A 25870-nucleotide genomic window follows, 5' to 3' on the forward strand; every position below is an offset into this window, starting at 1 on the left:
TTTCAGCCGTCGTCGGCCCGGCTTGCTTGAATCCTGATGGAGCAGTGAGCAAGGGACTCATGTCTGAGTATACCCTGCCACACCTAAAGTGGCCAAAAACGATTCAGAAAAGGGGGTGGTGATGAACAGAGTGTCTGAATTAAGCAGACCACTCTTACCCAGTCCAAAGATCAGGGCTTGATCCATCACCGTTATTTAGCTCACTGCCCCATCCCAGCTCAGAACCTGGCTATATGCAAATTAGTCTGTCCCTGGCCCAGTGCATCATGGGAACAGGGCAGACCAAACTACCAAGCCAATTCTTCACCAGATGTGAGTCCCTTGCTCATTGCACCATCAGGATTCAAGCAAGCCGGGCCGACGACGGCTGAAATGCCAGAAACCGGTCCCCGGAAGCTTGTTTCCTTCCCAGTGTAAGAATTGGCTTGGTAGTTTGGTTTGCCCTGTTCCCATCATGCACTGGGACAGGAACAGACTAATTTGCATATAGCCAGGTTCTGAACTGGGATGGTGCAGTGAGCTAAAAAACGGTGTTGGACCTAGCCCTGATCTCTTGACTGGGTGAGAGTATTCTGCTTAATTCAGAAACTCTGTCCATCACCACCCCTTGTTGTTAAATATTTTGTCCACCCTAAGCGTGGAAGGGTATACTCAGATGTGAGTCCCTTGCTCATTGCACCATCAGGATTCAAGCAAGCCGGGCCGACGACGGCTGAAATGCCAGAAACCGGTCCCCGGAAGCTTGTTTCCTTCCCAGTGTAAGAATTGGCTTGGTAGTTTGGTTTGCCCTGTTCCCATCATGCACTGGGACAGGAACAGACTAATTTGCATACAGCCAGGTTCTGAACTGGGATGGTGCAGTGAGCTAAAAAACGGTGTTGGATCTAGCCCTGATCTCTTGACTGGGTGAGAGTATTCTGCTTAATTCAGAAACTCTGTCCATCACCACCCCTTGTTGTTAAATATTTTGTCCACCCTAAGCGTGGAAGGGTATACTCAGATGTGAGTCCCTTGCTCATTGCACCATCAGGATTCAAGTAAGCCGGGCCGACGACGGCTGAAATGCCAGAAACCGGTCCCCGGAAGCTTGTTTCCTTCCCAGTGTAAGAATTGGCTTGGTAGTTTGGTTTGCCCTGTTCCCATCATGCACTGGGACAGGAACAGACTAATTTGCATATAGCCAGGTTCTGAACTGGGATGGTGCAGTGAGCTAAAAAACGGTGTTGGATCTAGCCCTGATCTCTTGACTGGGTGAGAGTATTCTGCTTAATTCAGAAACTCTGTCCATCACCACCCCTTGTTGTTAAATACTTTTAGAAAGTGGGCATTTCTCTAAGCTTTTTGTGCTTTGCAGCCTGACTCCAAGCCACATCTGGGCGTGGGTGACAGCTACACTTTGTTGTGCATACTTTCCAGTCAGCCATCGTACAGGAAGGGTTGGGTGTGACAGAGCGAGAAGGCATAAGGGAGGACACGGTTCAGGATTCTTCTTCCACCAACTTGGAATAAATAAAACTCCAAACTAATGGAATTCCCCAATTAAATGAAGGGAACCACAGAGAAGAATTAATAAAATTGTGGAATAAATTAAAGACTTAAAAGAGGAAGTCTATGGTTTCTACAAGAAAAACACGCCCTCCCCACATTCCCTTGAAGGCCATCAGCGAAAAATACAGCTTTTTTGGGCAAAAGAACCAAGAAGATACATAAAGAGTTGAATGAAGGCAATAAAACAAAAGAAAAGATAATAATATGCCACAAGAACATTATAACTCCATGTGGAAGTAAATACTCCCTAGGGCTTGACTTACCAGCAAGCCTCTAAGATTTTTATCCACACAGATTATTGGAGGTTTTTTCAAGACCCAATAGATGTATTTTTAAATTGAACATTAATGTCCTGAAGAAGGTGCATATATTGTAGATCACCGAAATGCCGCGTCGACAATTTGTTCATTAATACATTTTGTGTTTTAAGTGTAATAATTTGTGCACATAAGTTTTGTGATTCTTGAATTTTTAGCAAAAATGTTTTTATAAATAAAGTGACCATGTGTTTTTAACCACATTAATTGACTCTAGAAATGTATCAGCAATTCAACAGTGAATAATAAATAATATATTTTGAATTTTGACATTGGTTTGTGTGTAACTTAACCTTTGCATATAAGAATTAATCCAAGTAGTTTTGTAAATTTGATAACCTGCGCAAATACTCATTACACACTAGTCTACCTGTCCCTACATTATATATTGACTCCTAAAGATTCCGTCCCAAAAAGTTTGGAAAAGGAAATTTGTTGTTTTGAATGATTGGGTGTGACAGGGTCACATCTGCATACTGATGGTCTTCCTGCGCTGAGAGAGAGAGGGGTGTTCACACTTTACATTTGTATAGGCTGTGTCCTGCCTTCACACAAAGGATTGATTTACCCCCTACTGATGTCTGGAGCCTTGCCTGAGGTTGAAAGGGACTGTTGTGCAATTCTAACCTTTCCTTTGATCTCCTCTCTTGAACAAATACAATTTTGAGTATAAGTACAGGGATCCGTGTTTTCAGAGCACTTTTAAGACTGGAACCGAACCTCTGCCAGAAGGACTGCTGTGCTAAAGTTGTTGCCCTGCTGCCTGCTGCCTGCTACTTGATGGGTGGCCTAAAGAACTCATTGGATCGCTTTTCTGCATTGCAGTGCTACAGCGAGGGTTACTATAGTTGCCATAAGTGGAAAGGGTATGCCCAGACTTGGGGCCCGTGCTCAGTGTGCCACAGGTTTCAAGCTAGCCTGGCTGATGAGGGGTGATACCCTTAAACCAGTACCAGAATGCTTGTTTCCAATCCAGGGAAGACCTGGCCTGGCAGTTCAGGCTGGACTGTTCCCATGAGGAGTGGGGTCCAGACTGATTTGTACATGGCTGGGTCTAAACTGGGAAACCATGGTGAGCAAACAAATGATGGATTAAACCCAGATCCGTGTCTGGGGGTGATTGTCTGACAATGTTCAGCATTCCGTCCATCATCTTTTTTGCGTTACTACATCTACATTCACCAAACATTCCCATGTATCTTCTGAAAACAAACCAAACCGTGGTTGGGAATGGAAGAACCCCTTGGAGCTGGAATGACCTAAAAAAAGGAAATGAGCAGAGGTACAAACAATAGAAATACCTTTTCTCTGATCCTTTATTTGGCTTGGACCGGTCTCTTGTGCTTACAGAGGTTGAGTGATTCAGAAGCCTGTAAGTAAACAAACAAAGTCCTTTTAAATTGAGTCTCACCAGATTCACTTCAAGTTTGAACATGAAATCAGGCAAGGATGTCCATAAGACCGTGTGTTTTTGTCATCCTTACAACAGTATTCTTCCCATAAAAGTTTTACCAATTTTCGCAAATCAGTGTTCTAAAAACTGGCCCGAAAATAGACTGTGTCCATGTGCAGGAAGCATTATACTGTTACTGTTCTAAATACAGATCTAGTCAGTACTTCAAGGTATCTACAAATAGGTCTAGGCAGATGTGCACGATATGCATTAGAAAAGCTTTTCTCTTAATAAACATGAACTATAGTCACAAAGAGTCTTCTGTTCTTAATAGAAAAAGGGACCACTGAAATCTCTATACATGTTATTTCATCAGTTCAGCAGAAAAAAAAGTAAAGTAGAAAATATGTTAACAGTGCGCAGAACAGGGGAAAATTATGGCTGATGCCCATCGAAGTATGCTCCTTATTGACCATTCTTTTATTAGTTATCTATAATTTCTTCAATGAAAAGGGCATCAACGAATACAGTGTATGCATTCTGACAGGTTCTAAACTTTAAAGAGTATCAACTATCTTTCATAAAAAAACTGTGGGCAATTCTTTACAAAAATATGTGTCATTTGATGGAAACAGCATATAGCAATACAAAAGAAAGCTAATGTCTTTAGACAGTACAATCCTGTATCTTGTCAATGCAATATAGTAGTGCACAATCAAAAACATACAAACTTTCAAATTTAGATAACATCTCAAAGCAATCTTCTTACTCCATATCATACGTTCGTTTTTCTTAGCTGTTAAACCTGGCATCCTTGGTGTGGTTTTCCCTAACTTTTTGCCTTCAGACCTCCTGTTTTTACTGCTTTTGCTGACTTCGTTTTTGCTGGCTTTAGGAATCTAGGCACTTTACTACGGCTAATTAATGCTAAAGTGCTTGCGCTCTATACTTCAGACATGGTAACACTAGCTTATCCACAACTGGCATATTTAATTTACTGATAAGTCTCTAGTAAAGTGCACAGCATGTGACCCGGGTCTGTAAATTAAATGAAACTAGTTAGCGCGCAGCACTGATTGTGTCACTCACTCAGTTAGCCATGTAAACCTGTCTCGGGCCTGCCATTGTAGGGTCTGTGGGTGCAGTTTTAAAATGCCATGTCGACCTGGCAAGTTAGCCCACTTTCCAGGCCCAAACCTGCATTTTTGTTACATATATGTCACCCCTAAAGTAGGCCTTGGGCAGACCAAGGGCAGGGTCAATGTATTTAAAAGGTAGAGCATGGACTTTTAGTTTTCCCAGTTCTGGTGGTGAAATACTCTTGAATCTATTTTTAACTCCTACATAGCCTTTCTACCATAAGATAACACAGGGATTGCCTTACTAAATTTTATAAGTGTAAATTCCAATTGGGAGGAGACGGAACCCACAAATTGGATGTCCCGGGAATCATAATTTAAAAACACACCTTATGGTAAACTGGATTTTAAATTAAAATTCTGAAAATGCTACTTTTAGAAACTTGGCAATTTTCTTACTATAACCATTTTGAGCCTTCAGCTTGTCTCTGAATACACGTCTACGAAGGGAGACAGCTGGCTTTGTGCATTCTTGCTAGACAGCAACACACAGAGGGAGCCTAGGTGCGACTGATGAGCCATCCACATCTTGATGGGCCATCCAGGGCAAGATGGAAGGCAGGATCTGACACTTACACCTGAAAATGTGGTGTCGTCCCCACACACAGGGCTGCTTACCCCCCCTCCCTGCAGTGAGTCTAGAGCCAGTGCAGGAAAGGCAAGGCTTTGTGCACTTTGAAAGCATCTCTATGAAGTCTCCCCCACATCAAAGGCCAAACTGGGTATACGTACTGGGCCTCGGACACTACCAACGCAGAACACTTCTGAAACTAAGACATTCGACCAGGAAAGAGGACTGCTGTGCGGCTGGAGGAACTGCCACTCTGCTGCACTGCTTTTTTGTGCTGGCATGCTGCTCTCTTGCCTGGGAGAAGGTCTGGTCCCGCAGCTCTACATCCCAAAACTGAAGTATCTCCAAGGGTTTGTTGGATTGCCTCCTGTTTTGAAGTCTCAGGGATATAGAAGGCTTCTTTTCAACTTACAAACATTGCCTGGACTTTGCTAAGTGTTGCCAACCCAGTCCTGGTCCCTTGGAAGTGAGTATAAAGTGCTGCATCCCCCAGAACCCATGCATCAACACAGTTGCACCAATCGGAACCAACACATCGCCATTGGTGCAGGAACCAGATTGACGCATCGCACTTGCAACCGCTGCATCACCTCAGGAAAAGCTGCATCACTGCCACTACATGGAGAAAATCAACACATTCCCTCTACAGAATGCAGAGACCTAGCACATCGCAATAAAAACCGCCGCATTGCTCACAGAACTAATATATTACTGCTGGTGCTTGGAGAAATCCAGCCTATTACCCCAACTGCCTGGGGATCATCGACTCATCGGTCAGCTGCACCCCGCAACTCGTCGTTTCCAACCAGTATCAAGGTATTTTTGCTCAGCGGGACTAGCGTGGGTCCTGTATCCGGCCCGCGCTCCATCGCAGTCGGCCTAAACTCTTGACTTTGTCCCGCTCCAGTGTGACCAATTAACTCTCTAAGAGGTGAGTGCTTCAAAGCACTATTTTTGCATTTACTCTTTAAATATTTATATCTCGACTTCTACTGTTTGGAGATTGTGCTTGTTTTATTAAACAAATTATTCTCTATTTTTCTAAACTGGTGTGGAGTCTTTCTGTGGTATTTTCACTGTGTTACTGTTTGATGTGTTGCACTAATACTTTACACATTGCCTCCTGAGTTAAGCCTAACTGCTCTGTGCCAGGCTACCAGAGAGTGAGCACAGGTTAACTTATGGTGTGATTGTGACATATCAAAATTTAGGAGTGAGAAGTCTTTACAGAAGATATATACTCATCTTCCCAAACAAAATGCTCAACAAACTAACGGAGGAAATTTCTTGAATATTATATATATATATACATATTACCTACTGGCGGTCGCCAGTAGGTATATATAGTTAGGATTTTTTCTCTATGGGTTTTTTGAAAATTCTATGTCTAATAACTTTGCCGTTTGTGGACGGAATTGGCTGAAATTTTCAGGAAAATGGCACATTTTGTTTCTGAGCAGCCTTTGAAAATTTGGGGGGGGTTCGTCAAGGGGGGGCCGAGAAAAAAGGGGGGTCCCAAAACGCGTTTTTCCCATGTTAATTTCCATAGGGCGGTTGGCCTCACTTTTAGCCCGAACGGCTGAATGGATTTGCACGAAACTTGGCAAAATTGTAGGGACTGGTAGCCCGATGTGCCTTTTGTAGGTCTCAATATATGTGCTCCAGTGGATTTTGAGAAATTAACGTTTAAAAAAAGATATATATCTGTAAGCGCAGACCAGGCAGCGGTCTGGTTCGCGGACTTTTCGCACAACGGAGCTTTGTGAAGCGAAGCTGATTGGTTCTCCGGCGTCTGTCAACATTCCAAACAGTCCGTAGCGGCCGCCATCTTGTCTCTCGGTAGGATCGAGAGACAAGAGGAGGCGAAAGCGAAGGGGCAAATGACCATAAGGGGGAATAGTAGATCCTCGCTGACCCCCTAGGTTTGATGTGGAGGTTTTAAAAGGGCCCCGCGGGGCAAAAAAAAAAATAATAATAATAATCGAACGGCTGAATGGATTTGCACAAAACTTGGCAAAATTGTAGGGACTGGTAGCCCGATGTGCCTTTGCTAGGTCTCAATATATGTGCTCCAGTGGATTTTGAGAAATTAACGTTCAAAAAAAGATATATATCTGTAACAGCGCTCCGCTTCGCGTACTTTTCGCGTTACGGAGGTTTGCGAAGCTGATTGGTTTTTCGGCGTCTGTAAACATTCCAAACAGTCCGTAGCGGCCGCCATCTTGTCTCTCGGTAGGATCGAGAGACAAGAGGAGGCCAAAGCGAAGGGGCAAATGACCATAAGGGGGCATAGTAGATCGTCCCTGACCCCCTAGGTTTGATGTGGAGGCTTTGAAAGGTTCTCGCAGGGCAAAAAAATATATACCGTTTTTTTAGTTTTTTTGCGTGGAGTGCGCTCGGTTCGCGAACCGGGAAGCGTTCTGGGGAGCGTACTTTCTTGAAAATTAGTGAAAAAAGTTAGAGTACAATAATAATTGTGAGTGATCAGATGTAGGGTAGCTCTGAGAAGAGCTTTTGGGTTTATGGTACATTTAGGTACTTATAAGTAGGTACCAATGCACATTCTTAAATTCAGAGTGAAAACTCTGTTGCCCTCATCTGAGAAGTGAACTCCATCTCCTCTGTAGATATCTTGCATGTAGTAACGCAAGTTATTGTTGTACAGGGAGCCCATTCCATGGTCTCTCATGTAAGCTGAAACAGATTTTTTTACATGCTTCCTCGATTTCTCAATTTGTGGACAAAATTGGTTCGACCACCTCCATTTCTGTCTTTGGCATATATTTGAATATACCAAGGCAGTCTGAGGAAAAAGTGCCATCAATTGCTCAAAGGTGTCCTTTAAAAGCATTTCCAGACCTACCCCAGTCAAAGTGCCCAAATCATTACCTCCACAGTGCACAATTAACAGGTCAGGTTTTGGCAAATGCATAAAGGTTTTCACCAATGGTATCAATTGGTGACATTTTAATCCTCTGTGGCCAAACCACCTAATTTCCACATCTTGTAAATTGAGGTTAGGTAAATTCCTGTTTTCAGCGTACCTTTGAGCCCAATAGATGTAGCTATGTCCAACAATCCAGACAGAAAACATGGCGAGAGAAGGTTCTCCTGCAGTCAGATGAAGTGTGGCAATGAAATGGCAGTTGAAAAAATGAGAGTGTAAAATGAAAAAAACTGAGGAGTTTCTGTGTTAATGAAGCAGTAAGAGTGATTGGTGGATTTTGATTGCTGAAAACAGAAAGTTAGTGTGCATGGATGAGTTCGTTGAAAGATGTATTTTGAGTGGCGAAGAAAAAATCATTAAATGAAAGAATGCTTTGGATATGCAGGTGCACTGAGAGTTCAGAGTTCAATTGCAACATTGTTGTGTGAGAGGTCTTGCAAGAGGTGGTTGCTATGCAGAAAAAGCAGAGAGGGGGCAGAGGGGGGAAGGGTTTTGCTTTGAAAAAAAGTGAGGGAAGAGTTTTGATTGGGTGACATGAGAGATCTGTGTGAGGAATTACAGCATTTCTGTGCTTTTGATAGCTGCAGACTCTGGAGTGCATACCTTTTGCTCTGCTGAAGACAAATTGGTGTGTTTCTGAGACTGTTTTGAAACTCAAAGTACTTGCTAAGGTGAGAAAAAAATTCTTTAATTTAGATAGAAAATAGTGTGCTTTAAGGAGAAAATTATGAAGAAAGTTGTGTTTTTCAAATGTTGCTTTGTCTCAAGTGTATATATTCACAGAAAAAACCATAGGTTATAGACCATATATAGTTAGGAATTAGCATTTACAAAACCTTGAAAATTCACTGAAAAAACCATAGGTTATAGACCATATATAGTTAGGAAATAGCATTTAGAAAACCTTATTTTACTCACACAAAACCATTGAAATTCCATATATAGTTAGTTGCACTAACTATATATCGCGCACCTGCAATCCACTGCTGATGATGTCACATATTACATCATTCATGACATGGTCAGTGACATCACTGATGACATCACTGATGACATCTCAAATGACATCACTGATGACATCACTGATGACAACATCCAGTGACTGTATGCTTCTGTAAAGTTAAAATATGTCTTACATATTGAAGAATGAGTGGATGTATAAGTGTCTGGATGAAGGATTTAGTAGGTGCATGACTGACTGTATAAGTGAGTGATTAAATGTGTCTCACTGAGTGCATGGGTTAGTGACTAAACTGTTTTAAATTGTGCATCATTGTGTCTGTTGTTTTGTAATCTGATGCATGTGTTGATCATTAGCTATATGACTAACTATATGGGTTATTGATTAGTTGCCCAAGTATTTGTATGGGAGACTGAGTGTGTGTGTGGGTGTCTGGGAGGTGTATGACTCTGTGCATAGATGTGTGAGCAGTTGATCCACTAGATGTATGGGTTCAAAAGTGCATGTGGAAACATCTGTATGGGCGGTTGACTGTGTGCATGAGTGTATTGGTGAGTGAATGGATATCTCAGTGCTACATGTCAAAGTAAGTACATATGTAAAACACAGTACATGTGATAGTTGACATATATAAATAACTGTGCATAAGAGCCAGTGAATGTGTGAGTGGCTGTATGGATTATTGTGAACTTGTATCAGGGATTGTATAACAGAGTAAATATGTGTTATTATATGTTCCAATAAGTAAGGTGTGTATAACTATATAGTTGAGGAAATCGAGGTGTGATTGATTCTTTGCAAGACTGACTAGGTGTGTGAGTAACTCCATGGATGAGTGACAGTCTGTGAGTGTCTGTTTACACTGAGTGTATCTAAGGTTATATTAGAGTCTGAAGAGGTTCATTGTATCATCACATGAATGATGTCATCAGTGATGTGATCAGTAATGTCAAATGAGATGTCATCAGTGATGTCATCAGTGATGTCATTTGAGATGTCATCAGTGATGTCATCAGTGATGTCACTGACCATGTCATGAATGATGTAATATGTGACATCATCAGCAGTGGATTGCAGGTGCGCGATATATAGTTAGTGCAACTAACTATATATGGAATTTCAATGGTTTTGTGTGAGTAAAATAAGGTTTTCTAAATGCTATTTCCTAACTATATATGGTCTATAACCTATGGTTTTTTCAGTGAATATATATATATATATATATATACTTAACTTAGAAGGGCGTTCGAAGGACAGTCTTCTGAAAGAGCACGCTTCATTAGGCACGTCACTTTTAAACACTTATTCACGTGTTGTGAATTAATAAGGCTGAACACAGGAATCTGTGTTTCAATAGCATTTAATTAAAGTAGAAGAAAAGAATGTTTAGAAAGGAGGCCCATGACTTCACTTCGGATGATTAATACATTTGTTATTTAAGCTGTTTTGAGATTTCTGTCCTGACACCTTAATGTACGTTTTTTTTAAAGTAATTTGGCTGTTGTCTAAATGGTGCACAAACACCATATTTGAAGTTCTCCTTTGAAACAGTGTGACACTTCCACGCATATGGGAATCATAATGCCATAAACTCTGGGCATGCCAATATCTCCTTGGAAGATGGTACAGTACAAACTGTCTGAGATTCATTTGATTCAGGGAATCTCTGCCCCAATCCTTTGGTGTCTCCACTTTAGATACTTTTCGTCCTTATGATGACCCCGCTCTAAATGCCAATATTGAGGGGTCCAAATGTCGACAAATAACATGTTGGAGTTGGGTTTTTAAGAATTTTGATGGTGAATGTCAACTCTCATTTCAAGAGTGTGGATTACAAAACAATCTATTGTACCTATCAGCCACATGTATATATGCTGCACATAGCACAACTATTCACTGTATATCACTCTCACTGCACCGTCACATTTTAGGAGCACCTTGCATAAGTACTTCATAATAATACTGTGTGAATTGAACAATATATTCATAAATGAGGTATGTGTAAATAAATGCACTAAACGTATAACTGGAACTTACTCATTGCAGTAGTTGTTTCTTCTTTCCCTAATATAACACTATTGCCGTGGTGGTCAAGGGCTACAATAGCCCCATAGGGACCACTTTATTGTTTATTAATTGTCGGGCCCAGGTCCTTGGGTTACTGGGTTGCCATTGTTTTCTATTTAGATAAGGCTTAAGTAGGTTGGTCCATTGCCCTGTGCTGCAAGCCGTAGTCGGCAGAGGCAAAATGGGAACGACACAACAACAGACCAATGGATGATGAGAGGTGGCTGAAAGTCCCTTTAAGGAAGTATATTATACATATTATTTTAGTAAAATCGACACGTTATTGGACATTTCTTTACTGCTTAATCTATAAAAGAAAGAGTGCTGGTGTCGAAAGCTGTAGCCTAAAGGCGAAGAGCCTCTTGACATAGGGTCCATGACCCCACCCGCCCTGTTTGTTGGAGTACCACATGGCAGTAGTATTGTCTGTGAACACCTGCACCACTCTTCCTTTGACAGACGGAAGGAATGCCTTCAGTGCAAGACGGGTCACCCAGAGCTCCAAAAGGTTGATGTGGAGACGGGACTCCGCCGAAGACCAGAGACCCCTGATCTTCGCCTCTCCCAGGTGACCGCCCCATCCCAGGAGTGACGAATCCATCACTACTGTGAACTCTGATTGGGGAAGGAAGAGGGATCTGCAGCTGACCAAATTCTGGTTTGGTAGCCACCACTGTAATTGATGTGCAGTTCCCTCCGAGATCTGGACGACATCGGAAAAATTCCCCTGATGCTGCACCCACTGGAACTTCAGGTCCCACTGCAGAGCCCGCATATGCCACCTGGCATGATCCACCAGCAGCCTCAGGGTTATTCTCACCGAAATGTGTCCTCGTGTAACGTAACTGGAAAATATGTAAAGCGCTCTGATACCTGATTCGGTTCGGGTCTAATTCGCGCTATATAAAACTGCAAAAAAAATAAAAAATCCGGGATAGAGGCTGAAACATCGATATCATAGCCAGAATATCCTGGACTCGCTGATCGGGAGGATAAGCCCGAAACTGCGCTATATCCAGAACTGTTACGATGAAAAGGAGCCTCTGAGAGGGACTCAGGTGTGACTCTGGCACATTGATAGGGAACCCCAGCAAAGGCAGAAGATCCGCCATAGTCTGGAGGTGGGAGACGAAAACCTGGGGCGAGCTCGCCTTCAACAGCCAATCGTCGGGATAGGGGAAGACTGGAACCTCTGATCTGCGCAGGTGAGCTGCGACCACCGCCATCACTTTTGACAACACCTGAGGGGCACTGGTAAAGCCAAAGGGGAGCACGGTAAACTGAAAATGCTTGTGGCCTACTGTGCACCTTGGGTAGGGCCTGTGGGCTGGCAGGACGGGGATGTAGAAATAGGCGTCCTGCAAGTCTAATGCTACCACCCAGTCTCCGGTTTCAAGGGCAGACAGGACCTGAGCCAAAGTGAGCATTTTGAACTTTTCCTTCCGGAGGAAGCGGTCGGGGCCCTGAGGTCTAAGACAGGACACAGGCCTTTGTCCTTCTTGGGTACCAGAAAATAGTGGAAGTAACAACCACATCCCTCCTTCTGGCACAGGGACCCTTTCGATAGCTCCATTGGCCAAGAAAGCTGCAACTTCCTGGCGGAGAATGGCCAAGTGATTCCCAGACATGCGATGGAGTGCTGGTGGCATCGACCGAGGGGTAGTCTCGAAGGGGAGGAAGAAACCTCTTCGGGCTATCTGCAAAGCGCCCCTGTCTTAAGTGATGTTTTGCCAGTGGGGGACGTGATGGTGAATCCTGCCCCCAATGGCCTCTGGTGACCCTGAAAGGTCAAACTAGGAGGGTTTGGAGGCTGCTGCAGGGTGGGCATGGGTGGACTGCCTCACCTGCTGGCCCTCAGACCTGCGTCGCTGGGTCCCACGTCCGCGGCCATGCAGAGGCTGGGTAGCTTGCGCTTTCCTGTGGCTAGATTGGGTGGAACGTGGTGGAGCACCCCTTCCGTAGCTATAAAAGGGGTGAAAAGCGGACTGTGAGGGCTGAGAGATTGCCGCAAGGCCCAAGGATCTGGCAATAGCCCTAAAATCCTTGAAGTGCTGAGTCTGCCTTATCACCGAACAGGCGACGGCCATCAAAGGGCATGTCCAAAAGGGTGGATTGGTACAAAAGGGGGTGATGATGGATGGAGCATCACCGTTCTTTAGCCCACTCTGCCACCCCAGTTCAGACATGGCTATATGCAAATCAGTCTGACCCTGTGCCTCATGGGAACAGTCCAGCCCGAACTGCCAAGCCATGCCTTCCCTGGACCGGAAACAAGCTTCCGAGGACCGGTTTCTGGCACTACAGCCGTCTTCAGCCCGGCTTGCTTGAACCCAGTGGCAAAGTGAGCAAGGGACTCACGTCTGAGCATACCCTGCCACACTTATGGCGGCCAAAGCGGTACAAAAGGGGGTGGTGATGGACGGAGCATCTGAACCAATCAAATACTCACACCCAGTCAAAAGATCTGGGTTTAATCCATCACCGTTCTTTAGCCCACTCTGCCACCCCAGTTCAGACATGGCTATATGCAAATCAGTCTGAACCTGTGCCTCATGGGAACAGTCCAGCCCGGAAACCGTTCTGCCCAGAGAGTAAGCAGCATCCAGCCCACACCGAATGTTGAACTTAGCTGCGTCTTGACCCTCTGCGACTGCGCGGGTGAGAACGGCCCAGGCCTCCTCCGGGCACTGTGGCAGCACTTGCGCAACTGTATCCAACACCGTATGGGTATAATGGCCCAAGAGGCATGCAGTGTTCACCGACAGCAGCGCTAAGCTGGAGGAAGAAAACATCTTCTTCCCAAGGTAGTCCAGCTTCTTGGATTCCCCATCTGGGTGAGCAGGAGGGAATGTGCCCTTAGAAATCGAGGCTTGGACCACCAAGCTCTCAGGAGTAGGGTGTTGGAAGAGGAAAAGTGGGTCACCCGGGGCTGGACGGTGGCATCGGGTAACCATCGTCTCCACAGGAGCCCCTGTGCTGAGCTCGGACCAAGTGCCCAGAAGGTCGTCAGTTAGGGCTTTGTTAAAAGGCAGCAGGGGCTCCGAAGAGGCAGCTGCCACTTGAAGTACCTCTGTCAGGAGATTAGCCTAACTGCCAACGTAGGAAGCTCCAGGCCCAGGGCCTCAGCCACCCTACACAACACCACTGCATACCAAGCTCCCTCCTCCGTAGCCACGGTAGGGGGGGAGAGCATGCCAAGGTCTGGGGAGGTATCCAAACCACTAGCATCACCCAGTTCCTCTCACCAGTCCGGCTCTTCAAGCTGGTCAGCTAGAGGGTCTACAGACCCCTCCCAGTCCTCATCAGGCTGCCACTCAGGATGATAGGGAATAGCGGTACGAAAGTCAAACGACGTCAGTCCGGCGTTGTGTCAAAGTCAGGGGTGAGGCTGGGGTCGATGCCGGTTGGGGGCACAACCGACATAGGGGGCATCGTTATTAGGATCGAAGCCGAGCAAGGTAACGTGATGTCAACCGGCGTCGATCCGGATCCAGGCCTGGATCCTAGGGGGCCCTCTGGCGCCAGAGCGCCGGTATTGAAGGACCAGGGCCCCTAGCCAAGTCCACAGGGCCCAAAGGTGTGCCAGCAGAGTCGGGCTGCTGAAAAATGTTATGAAGCGCTTCGTAAAAAACTCAAATCTGGGAAGGGGATGCTCCGGCTCCGTGAAAGGGAGGGAAGCACAGAGCCGCCCCAGAAGCGGGCTCCGAAGACGGAGCTGGAGAGCGACGATGCTCCAGGTCATGGCGTCGCGTCAGCTGACGGACGGGGAGAAGGCGAAGAGCGACGATGCTTCTTCACCTTCTTCTTGTGGTTCGACTTACCCAAGGAGTGCGAAGACTTCGATGACAAGAGGTGGTGGCTCCGCAACCTGTCCCGAGACCGTCCTCTCGACCGGGACCTCGAACGACACAGGGTGGACTGCCAGGCCTCCAAGAGCTTTCGGGACCGCTCCCGCAAAGACTTCAGATGCATGGCCCGGCAGTCGGAGCAAGACTTCGGGTCAAGGTCGCGCTCTCTGCACCAAAGGCACATGAGGTGCGGATCTGTAATGGACATCAACTTGTAACAGGAGTCACAAAGTTTGAAGCTGGTCCGCCGATGGGACATCCCACTTGCTACCAGCAGTTGAAGACTCAAAAAGACGTCAACAAAAGTTGAAAAAAGTTTAGTCAAAAAAATTACTACGGGGCAAGCTTCTCTCCGGATCTGGGCTGGCTGGAGCGGAAAAAGAAAGAACTGACGTCAGAGCGCAGGGGCGGCATCTAAGCAGACACGCAATGTAATCCTGGCAACCACGATGCCGATGACAGAGTCAGCCGAAGCCACCTACCGACGCGCAGGGGTACTGCTACAAAAAAAATTCTAACTAATGGTTTCTTTCAGATGTTGCTGATTTTATATCTCAAGCTTTCTCTTGCATGAGAGCGATCGGTATTGATTCGTTCAGATATTGCACAAACTGATGTGTGTCACAAGCAGGGCCATGTTATATGTGCAAATTCAGGGTGCAGATTATAAATTGAGTATCAGTATCCAGAACTGAGGATGGTGTCAACTGATACAGGACCATTGGCACTTGCGATGTTTAGGGTGAATGTTTATGATGAACTGTGGCATTTAAGTAAATATCTTGAAGGCTGACTGAGTAAGTTATTGCTCAATGGCCAGGTAGGAGATGATCTTCCTGTGAGTCAGAATCCAGACTACTAATTGCTGAGGTATTTATAGCAATTGTTGGCATATGATGCATCTACACCCTCCTACCCAGGAAGCACATTGTGAAAAGGTCGTGCCCCTTTTCTTCTTCAGCACTTTGGCTTCCTTCAAAAACATTTGCTGAATCTCTTCCTCTAGCCTCTTATGGTCTTGGTGGATGTTCTTGGTGGATGTTCTTGGTGGATGTCTATTTGGTTTTGACATGCAACTATTTTTTTGCAAGCTCCATAGTATGGCTAAATAGTATTGCAGCAAAGGCCTATTGATTTGCTGTTCTCTTTTTCCACCATGTCCGGTGACAAGATATCCTGTTAATCCCCTCGGGTGGGGGGGGGGGGGGGAGATTTCCTTGGGTCTGCATTCTGGATCCTTTCGTACTGGATAAGTGTGAATCTATTGAAACTTTTGGTTTTATCACTGGCAGCCATTCCCCTCGGAATAGTAGAGTTACCTCAATACCTGATAGTACTAGCACTGATAACCTTCCCAATAGAACAGTATATTTCCACTTGATCCAGAAAAGCAATGACACATTTGTGACAGAAGTAATGTTAGGGACCAACCTGTTTCTCTATTTTGTATGACTGAAGTTCATCGTCAACATGATTTCCAAGTATGGCGTGTCCATTGCAAGGCAGTAGAATTTTGGATTGGACGTTGGGGGAAATTTTTGTTTTTTAACCATTGTGTTCTGCAGCTGATTGCTTCATTAACTAGTTGAAGAAATCCTAAAACTGCACTGTCCATGCCTGTTTCTATCACTAATGCAGAGGCCATCTGATACTCCTTTCCGATGCTGCTCATCTCTGTTCTCCAGTGTTTATGGCAAATTTCCTTGAAAGAGATGGGAGTCATGTCCGGTATGGGAATCTTAGTGACCTAAGATCTTCAAGAACATGACTTGGAGACTCTATAGGAAGGCAAGCGATAGTCTGAGCTGGAGATGGGATCAGCAATAGCCTTTCTTGTAGCAATAGGGATGCTCATGAGGTCAGGGTCCTCATTTAGAATTGTACCACAATGTTTTCTATCAATTGTTGGATCAAGGATTAGCATAAGACACAGGTGGTAGATTTGTTGAACTAGAGGTTTGCCCCTCCTCATTTTCTAAAAATCTTGACTTTTTTTTCTCAGAGTGACTAGCCACAGGTGCCACACAGCCTAAAAGCACACAACAAACAAAAGAGGGATTTCTGGATTATTAAAAGCAAAGTACTGTAGGATGCAAAGCAAATATTACGACCAGCCAGTTTAACATCAAAGAGTTATGTTGAAAGTAATAGGGAGAACTTAACTAGCAGTAAAAGTTAAGTTATATTATCACTGAATATATGATAAGAAAAGGTCTCATTATGGGATACTGTGTTCAGTTTGGAACTCCACATCTTCTAAACAATACGAATAGACTGGGAACTGAAAGAGAAGGGCTAGCAAAAAGGTAAATCGTTCAAACCAAAGTTCTTATGAGGAGAGATGTAATGTAGGAAACAGCAATTAAATAGATAAAAGCAAAACATCACAATTTCTAAATTGAATAAGCCTAAAAAAAATACAATCTTTTAGCAAAATAGAAGACCGATAATCTCAAATAGAGGGTGAGCCTCAGGTATGACGTTTGAAAATGTTTCAGTGGACAGACAGTGTTTGTTGAATTAGAATCATAGTAAAAGCACTGGAGACAAAAGCAGGTAATCAATTAAAAAAAGAAACAGGAGGGCGTGGCCAAGATGGCGGAGTGTTCCCTGAGAGCTCCTCCGACCCCGGCCGGCCGGTGCTTGTAATCGGCGTGTTCTCCCCCCCCCCCGCGCTCCTGGTGGGGGCTGGAGATGCTGGGGTGCCACGGAGCAGTTTGCGGGACGAAGAGCGGTTGAATCGCCTGTCGGAGGGGCCCGGAGGGTTGCCGGTTGCCCCGGAGGTGAGAGAAGGCCTGGTGCTGGACGGAACGGGGCGGAGTCCCGACGGAGCAGGAGAGAGAGTGGGGTCGGGGACTACGGCCTTTCCCTGGCCGGACCACGTGGAGACTGCTCGGACCCTCCATCGGAGCCGGCTGTGGCAGAGCCGCGAGTTGTGCGGCAACCGGAGGTGCGGCGGTGACCGGTCCAGCTTTGGCACTACTCTGGGCCGGGGCCGCGGCCTGCAGCTACGTCGGACTTGGGAGCGGGCCTGGAACCGGGCGGAGCTGTCGGGTGGCACTGCAGGTGCCGGAAGGGTCGGGGACGGAACATGGGCTCCCGCTGGGCAGACACCCGGCACGAGAGACGGAGCGCTGCCCCGGGGACGACAGAGGTGGTGCGGCCCGCTTCATTAGGGCCAGAGGTGGAGCTGTGGCCGGCCCTGCGGGGCAGCTAATCTAGGCCGGTGCTGCGGCCTGTACCTGCGGCGGAGCGGAAGTCAGCGTTCTGCGCCGGGCGAGTGCCGCAGCTACCCGGATCAAGCAGGAGTGGGCCTTCGGAGGTGACAGAGACCCCCTTCAGGACTCGAGAGTGAGGAGAGGCCGGAGCAAGCTGGGGCGACAAACGAGGGGCCCAGGTGTGAGACAGCGACTTTGAGAGGGTGAAGTGTGGCCACTGGGGGACGGGAGGCCATTGGGCTCGCCCCTCGCCCCCACCCACCCCCCTGGGAAGGAGATCACTGAGGGCTGTGGACGCGCCCCTGAGGCAGTTGGAGAGGCCTACCCGCACCGGAGACGTTCCTGTGGCCTTTCCCATTGTAAGTGGCTGAGGCGGAGCTGAGGCATCGGCGGGGTCGGCGTGCCCCGTGACTGTGCCCCCACAGGTGAGGAGGTGCTGACAGGGGACTGTGGGTGGCGCTGAGAGCCCAGACAAGGACCGGGCCCCAGGACAAGAGCACACTTTCGACATCCCGCAGGTCCTGCTTTGTGAATAGGCCCACAGTAAGGAGGCCGGCCCGGGGGGCGTGGTGGGGCTCGGCGAAGCGACGGAGGGTCCCCCAGGCTGGGGGGTTTGGGGAGTCTGGAGCCCGGTGAACTGTGCAGCAAGCATCCGGGGGCAAGGAGTGACGCCCCGTGACAGATCCAAGGTCGCGATTACCGAGGGGTCGGCGACCGGGTGCCCGCGGCCGTGCAGGTGAGTGGACTCCGCAGTGCAGCAGGGTGCGGTGCTGTGGCAGTGAGGTGCAGCGACATGACAGGGCAACGTGGAAAGAAAGGGGACCGTACCCTGCCGGAGATGCTGAGCAGGGGGCAACAGAGGGGAGAGAAGGGGCCCACATCCCCGGGCACGTCCAGGGCCTCGCAGGGGGCTGGGGACGGAGAGGTCTTCATCACCAGATCTTTCTTAGAGACCCTCTTCAACTCCCTGCGTGAGGACTTCCACACGCTGAAGCAGGAGGTGGCAGGGGAGGTCCGCGAGGTGCGGCGAGAAGTGGACAGTCTTGGTGAACGGGTAGCTACCATGGAGACTGCCGGTCATTCTAGAGATGAGGAAATTGCGCAGCTGCAGCAGGAGGTCCTGCGGCTGCAGGACCAACAGCTGGACCTCCAGGCGCACAATGAGGACCTTGAGAATAGATCCCGGCGGAACAACATACGGGTACGGGGAGTGCCATCCAAGGAAGAGGGCACGGATGTAGCGGGCTTTCTCCAGGTGTTGTTCAGAGAGATCCTGGGAGAACAAGTGGACTTTCCAATCGGATAGACAGGGCCCACAGGGTGGGCCAGGCTCGGGGTTCCTCGGCTCCGCCACCGGACATTCTTGCCTTCTTACCTGACTACGCGCTTAAGGAACGTATCCTCCGGGAAGCGAGGAGGCGCGAACCTCTGCGGCTACGGGATAATCCGGTGGCCTTGTTCCAGGACCTCTCGGCGATTACGCTCAGAAAACGACAGGCGTTCAAGGTGGCCACGGATTTCCTGAGGGAAAAGGGAACGCAGTACTCATGGGGGCACCCATTCCGCATCATTTTTCGTTGGAACGGGACGTTGCATCAGCTTCGCTCTCTCCGAGATACGTGCGCTGTACTGGGCATTGATGTAGCGGAGGAGAGGGCACAGTCGCCTCGAAAGCGGAGAATGACCAGGGATGGTTGGCAGCAGGCTCCGCGTCGGCGGGGCTCAGGGCTGGGCTCCAGACCAGACTCACCTACGGTGAGAGCAGGAATGGAAGAGGCGGTACAAGAAGTGGCCCTCACAGCTTGATTTGAGGCCTAAGTTGACTCCGGGGGGGAGATCACCTTTCTTGTATTGTTTATATGGCTGCACCGGGGGCTGGGGGGAGGTGGGGCGGCGGGGAGGGCGTAGTGGCTGGACGTCCACTTCAGTAACTCACCACAGCCTTGTTCCACTGGGAACCGGACTGGGACTATGAGGTTTGAGGGGTTGTCGCAGGAGGTGGGGGGTGTCAGGGGAACTGATGCAGCATTGAGATGGATGTTTTGTCATTTTTTGAATGTTGGGGGTTGGGGGGTGGGTGTAGTGAGGGGGTTGAATGTGGGTGGGTTCGTTGTTCTGGTTGTGGGGGGCTGATTGGGGGGGAGTCAAGGAAGGGAGGGGACGGGGGGGCGAAGTGGGGGTGGAAGAGAGGGGCCGGGTGGGGGGGGCGGGGGGGGCGTCCAATGCTCTTTGCGTGTCTAAACCGTCCTAGCTGGGCTCACATGTACTACATACTTCTGCCCCGCCCGGGCGGGAATCTATTGCCTGTACACACGCCTGTTCCTATGCCCTTGGGCTCACACGTGCTGCTTACCTCTGCCCAGCTCCACCTGGACGGAGGTCCATTGCTTGTGCCCCCACTCGTCCCTATGCCTTTAACGACCCTTAAGGTTGTGACCCTTAATGTTAAAGGGTTGAACAATCCGATTAAGAGAAGAGCAGTCCTGTCCCAACTGGAAAGCACACAGGCAGATATCGGTCTATTGCAGGAGACCCACTTGCTGGCCCGCGACTGCCATAGACTGCGCTCACACAAATTCCCGACACAATTTTTTTCTTCTAACACTACCAAGACCGCGGGGTTTGCAATACTAGTGTCGAGGCGCTTCAAAGGGGAGGTCCTACACAAATTTGCAGAGCAGAAGGGGAGGCTGCTGGCGTATCGGATTAAGCTTGGGGGTATTGTGTTTACCATTGGGACTGTGTACAGCCCCAACGAGCACCAGGAGCGGTCTTCAGCTCGGCCTTGGTGGATATTACAGCCACTCCAGACAGACATATCATCATAGGGGGGGACCTTAATATGGTCTTCGACCCGTCTCTGGATAGATCGGCGCAGCGGCTCCCGCAGACTGGGGAACTCTCAGCCACGTGCAGGTCCCAACTGGCGGACCTGGATCTCCACGATCTTTGGCGCCGCCTCCATCCCGATAGGGATTACTCCTTTTATTCACATGCACATAAAACATATGCGAGACTGAACCACCTCCTGGTTACGGGACCGGTTTGTGCCCTGGCTACGGCCTCCGAGATGGGGGTCATCTCCCTGTCGGATCATGCTCCTGTCACAGGCACCTTTAGCTTACCGCCAATGCCCTCAGCACGCGGGGTCTGGCGCCTCAGGGACACCTTGCTACACAAAAAAACGGTAGTAAAGCACATTACGGATACCATCCGTGACTATCTGGTTCACAACAATAACGCTGATACCTCTTTAGCGACACAATGGGCAGCCTTGAAGGCAGTCCTCAGGGGGGAATTTATAGCCATCTCGTCGGCGGAGAACAAGGAACGGCAGCACAAACGGGACGAACTTACGCAACGGGTCCGCGAACTCGAGCATATACATCACCGTACAGGAGCTCCCAGAATCTGGAGGCAACTCAAGGCAGCGAGGAAACTCCTGTCGGCCCTGGATACGGACCGGGCGGAGTATGCGGCATTACGTCTACGACATGCGTATTATACGGGGGGGACAGATGTGGTCGGCTTCTGTCGAACAAGCTCAGAGTGGCGCACGAACAACACCTGGTGAAGGAGATCTCGGTCTCAGACGGGGCTGCGGTTACGGAGGATGCCCAAATTGCTGAGGCCTTCCGTCAGTTTTATGCGGATCTGTATGCGGGCGACCCTCTGTCGGCGCACGCGGCGGAGGAGTACCTGGACTCGGTCACCCTCCCCTCCCTGGCTTCATCACAGGCGGAGTACCTGGAAAGGGACATCCGTATTGAGGAAGTGATCGCCGCTATTTCCAAACTAAAGCACGGCAAGGCCCCGGGGCCGGATGGCTATACGTCGCTTTTCTATAAGACGTTCTGTACGACGCTGGCACCTATCCTCACCCGTCTTTTCAACTCGTTCTCCGAACCGGGCGCCATCCCGCCCGACCTCTTGCAGGCCACCTTGACGGTTATCCCCAAGACGAGGAAAGATCGGACCCAATGCGGCTCATACAGACCGATCTCCCTCCTAAACGTTGATCTCAAGCTGTACACTGGGATCCTCGCGGCCCTGTTGGCACTCCATTTGCCGGGTTTGGTGGACTCTGACCAGGCGGGATTCGTTCCCGGGAGGCAGACGGTGGACAATACTAAAAGGGTGGTACACCTCCTGGAGAAGGCCTCCCGGATTCCCGGAGAGAGAATGATGTTGGCGGTGGACGCGGAGAAGGCGTTCGACCGGGTACACTGGCCTTACTTAGAACAGGTCCTGGCGAAGGTGGGAATTGGGGAGAAATTCCGCTCCCTGGTATTTAACTGCTATAAGTTTCCTTCGGCAAAGGTGCGGGTGAACGGCTGCAGCTCGCAGAGTTTTGCGATAGAGAGGGGCACCAGGCAGGGGTGTCCGCTGTCCCCGCTGCTCTTCGCTCTGTATATGGAGCCATTTGCCCAGAGGATACCCCAGAACCTGTGTGTGATGGGGGTGAAGATGGGGGGTACACCCACACTGTCAGCCTATACGCGGACGACGTTATACTGACCCTGGACAACCCAAAGAGGGCACACCCGGCGTGCATTGCGGAGCTGGATGCCTTTGCAGCGGTCACGGGATTCAAAATGAACTTGGGGAAGTCGGTGCCCTTGGATGTGTCGTTGACTGCGGCCACAAGAGCCGAGCTGCAGGGCCTCTTTCCCATGCATTGGTCGTCGGATCTCGTGCCTGATCTAGGCATTTTACTGGCACCCACCCTGCCCGCTATGGTGACCGCCAACTACACTGCCTTGGGCAAGAAGATCAGGGAGGAACTGGGACGTTGGAATAGAGGTACGCTATCCTGGCTCGGCAGGATAGCCACGGTTAAGATGACGGTCCTGCCACAAATTCTTTATTTGTTCCGGGCTCTGCCGCTCCAACCCCCATCGGGGTGGATTCAGCAAACGCAGGCGTACCTTGCGCGTTTCATCTGGCAGGGCCGCAAACCTAGACTGAAGAGGGCGCTTTCCACATTGGCCCCTGAAGCGGGGGGACTGGGGATACCGGACCTGCGCAAGTATTTCCAGGTGGCACAATTGCGATACCTCATGGAGTGGAGCAGATGGGAATCGGATAAGCACTGGCTTTTCCATGACCAGGCAGGAGGTAACCTTCTTGCGCAGGGCCCACCGCCCCCTCCAATTTGTACACGTCCTTCGTCACGCGAGTCCCATTGAGGGTGTGGGACGCCACTAGTGTCGCCTACGGTCTTACCACGTTCCCCTCGCCACTTACACCTTTGGTTGAGAACCCGGACTTCACCCCGGGGATGGAACCGGGGGCCTTTACGCACTGGCGGGTCGTAGGGTAGGGTGCAGGACACTGTTTCACATGTATGACTCGGAAGGCGTTATTCCCTTTCCGAGTTTCAGGCAGGAATACAAGTTGCCTGAGACGAAGAGACTGAGATACCTGCAGGTACGCCACTGGGCGTTGCACCCGCGAGTTCGGGAGACGGCGGACAGGAGTATTCTTCCTTACAAGAGATGGCTCTTGTCCCGCACCTCCGACGCGAAATTGATCTCCGACCTCTAGACGTTTCTGCAACCTCCTTCCTCTCACTTTTATAACCCGGGCAGGGAGCGGTGGGAGCAGGAATTGGGGAGGACGTTGAGCTCCAAAGAGTGGGACCAGATCTCATACCGGGCACAACACTCTGCATACCATACGGGACTCACCGAAACATTTACTAAAGTGACCACCTACTGGTATTACACCCCGGAAAGACTACGCGAGATGGACCGTAATATTGATGATAACTGTTGGAGGGCATGTGGGCAGGTGGGCACACTTACGCATGTCCTGTGGGATTGTCCGCTGTTGCATGCCTATTGGAAGGAGGTGATAGACGAGATTGATACACACTTTGACATTGAGCTGCCACGCCTCCCCGCGTACATATTGCTGGGCCTCCCTAACCGGCTGATGTATCCCCTGAGATCCCGTACAGGCCGACAGATTGCTATAGCACTGGGCTCAGCAGTCCAGAACATCCTCATACACTGGCGCACCACCACATCCATCACCGGTTGGTTGCACAGATTGTGGCATGTATTGGGAATGGAGAAGTTGTCGCTCACGGTGGCTGGGGACGTCGAGCAGTTTAATGACCTTTGGCAGCCGTTTCATTCCCTACTGGTCACTGAATTTAGGGAGCTCACTTGTCCGAGGTATCTCCGCCTTCTGAGATTAACGTCACCTGCTGAATTGGCTTCTTGAAGGGTCCTTGGTTGTGATTCGCCTGCGGAGGAGGTGTGGGGGGGGGAAGATGAGATGGATCGGAGCACTGGACGGGGGGGTAGGGGTGGGGGGGGTGTTTTGGGAGAGTTGAGGGTGTTGGGGGGGTTGTTTATTCCTTGCACTGCTGTCTCCATCTATGCACCAGGATGGACTAGCCTTGATGGGCCTTTCATTGGGAGAGACTTGGCGCCTTGAGCGCGCTTCCATTCGCCATGCCTTGGCACCTATTTCTTGCGACAAGTGTTTTCATGTTTTTGTATTGTCTCAATAAAATTCTTTAAACCTAAAAAAAGAAACAGAACTAGAACAGATACAGGAGATAAAAGAAAGGTTTAATCAAGGGTGAGGATGTGTGCACTTGACACTCTGACAGTTAATCCACTTTGTTTCAGGTGCCCTTCTATGCTAGGTCCTGCAGAGACCCCTTATTGAAGGTTGGGCCGAAACGCCGTCAAAACAATCCGAAAACGAACCATTCTTCGGCCCCTACCATTGTTTTAGATGGCTGTGATGTATTAATGAATATTTATGACATGGTCTTATTTGTATATTTGAAACCTACATGTATGTGACAAACTGTCACAAATTCAATATTTATGTTCTATGTTCACTTGGGACACCCCGCACCTTTGTTGATCTAATTGCTTACTTTGTTTTACATAAAACGCCAATATTCATGAATGTGTTGCTATATATGATTCTTTTTTCTCTCCCCGACAACTCTTCACCCAGAAACATTACCATTGAGCTAACCATTACCATATATCGCACACATTGTCCACAGGAACCACTGTTCCTTGTTATATAATATACATCAGTGTCATCATCTCTAGAGGGCAGAGTCACGGCTGAAGCACATAGCTCCACCTGACTGCTTAGACGTTACTGCTGGTGTTCTGTACGAGTCCGATACATGGGGAGGATATTCGTAAGGTGAAGAATCTACAGGCAGATACATCAGAAAATAAACCAGTAATTTTAAATGTAGTTGTTTATTGAACCACACCTAGATACAAAAGAAAACAACCTTCATGACGAGAGAGAAGACTACCAAACTAGCCTGAGGCACCTCCAACTTTAAGAAGAATCCGTTATAAACACAGGTTGTCATTACTGAGGATTTCTAATATGGGATTCACATAAATAATAAACAGAGAGCAACGAGGAACAGTCCTTAAGGACACAACATTAGAAATTAACGAGTAAATGGTCCTAATTTTACCGTATGACTTTGGTACCTCATAAAAGTAGAAAATCAGCTGCACGAAGGTGATGAACAAAGAAAACATGGTCTTTAACATACTGAATGTGCCAGTGAGCAACGACTATTGACCACAGCAATTTAAGTTTGATAAACCGTTTCCAGAAGATGATCAAATTTTTCCATCACGCAGGTCCACCGCAAGGCAGGGCAGAACATATGCTGGTTATGATGAAAGACTTTATAGCAATCTAATTGGTTATGAGTGTTTATGGTTTCAGTGGAGTGGCATGAATCAATAACAGCATAATGACTGCATCTGAGCTCACAGCATGCTAAGTAATAATAGTAAGTAAAGCTTCTCTACTCCTATTCTTAGTAATTACAGTCCCTCTGTACCTGCTCCTT

The 25870-nt window shown here is 48.3% G+C and overlaps 1 protein-coding gene across 1 annotated transcript in view; it reads right to left on the bottom strand.

Moving 5' to 3' along the window:
• LRCH2 (leucine rich repeats and calponin homology domain containing 2) overlaps positions 1-25870 on the bottom strand; it is a 973671-nt gene that overhangs the window by 431141 nt on the left and 516660 nt on the right. Inside the window, exon 12 of the mRNA XM_078688532.1 lies at positions 3167-3235. Within this exon, the coding sequence (XP_078544658.1) occupies positions 3167-3235 (69 nt within the window). The remainder of the gene's footprint in view (positions 1-3166; positions 3236-25870) is intronic.

Source organism: Lissotriton helveticus, chromosome 4_1 (assembly GCF_964261635.1).
Source record: "Lissotriton helveticus chromosome 4_1, aLisHel1.1, whole genome shotgun sequence".
Lineage (NCBI taxonomy): Eukaryota > Metazoa > Chordata > Amphibia > Caudata > Salamandridae > Lissotriton > Lissotriton helveticus.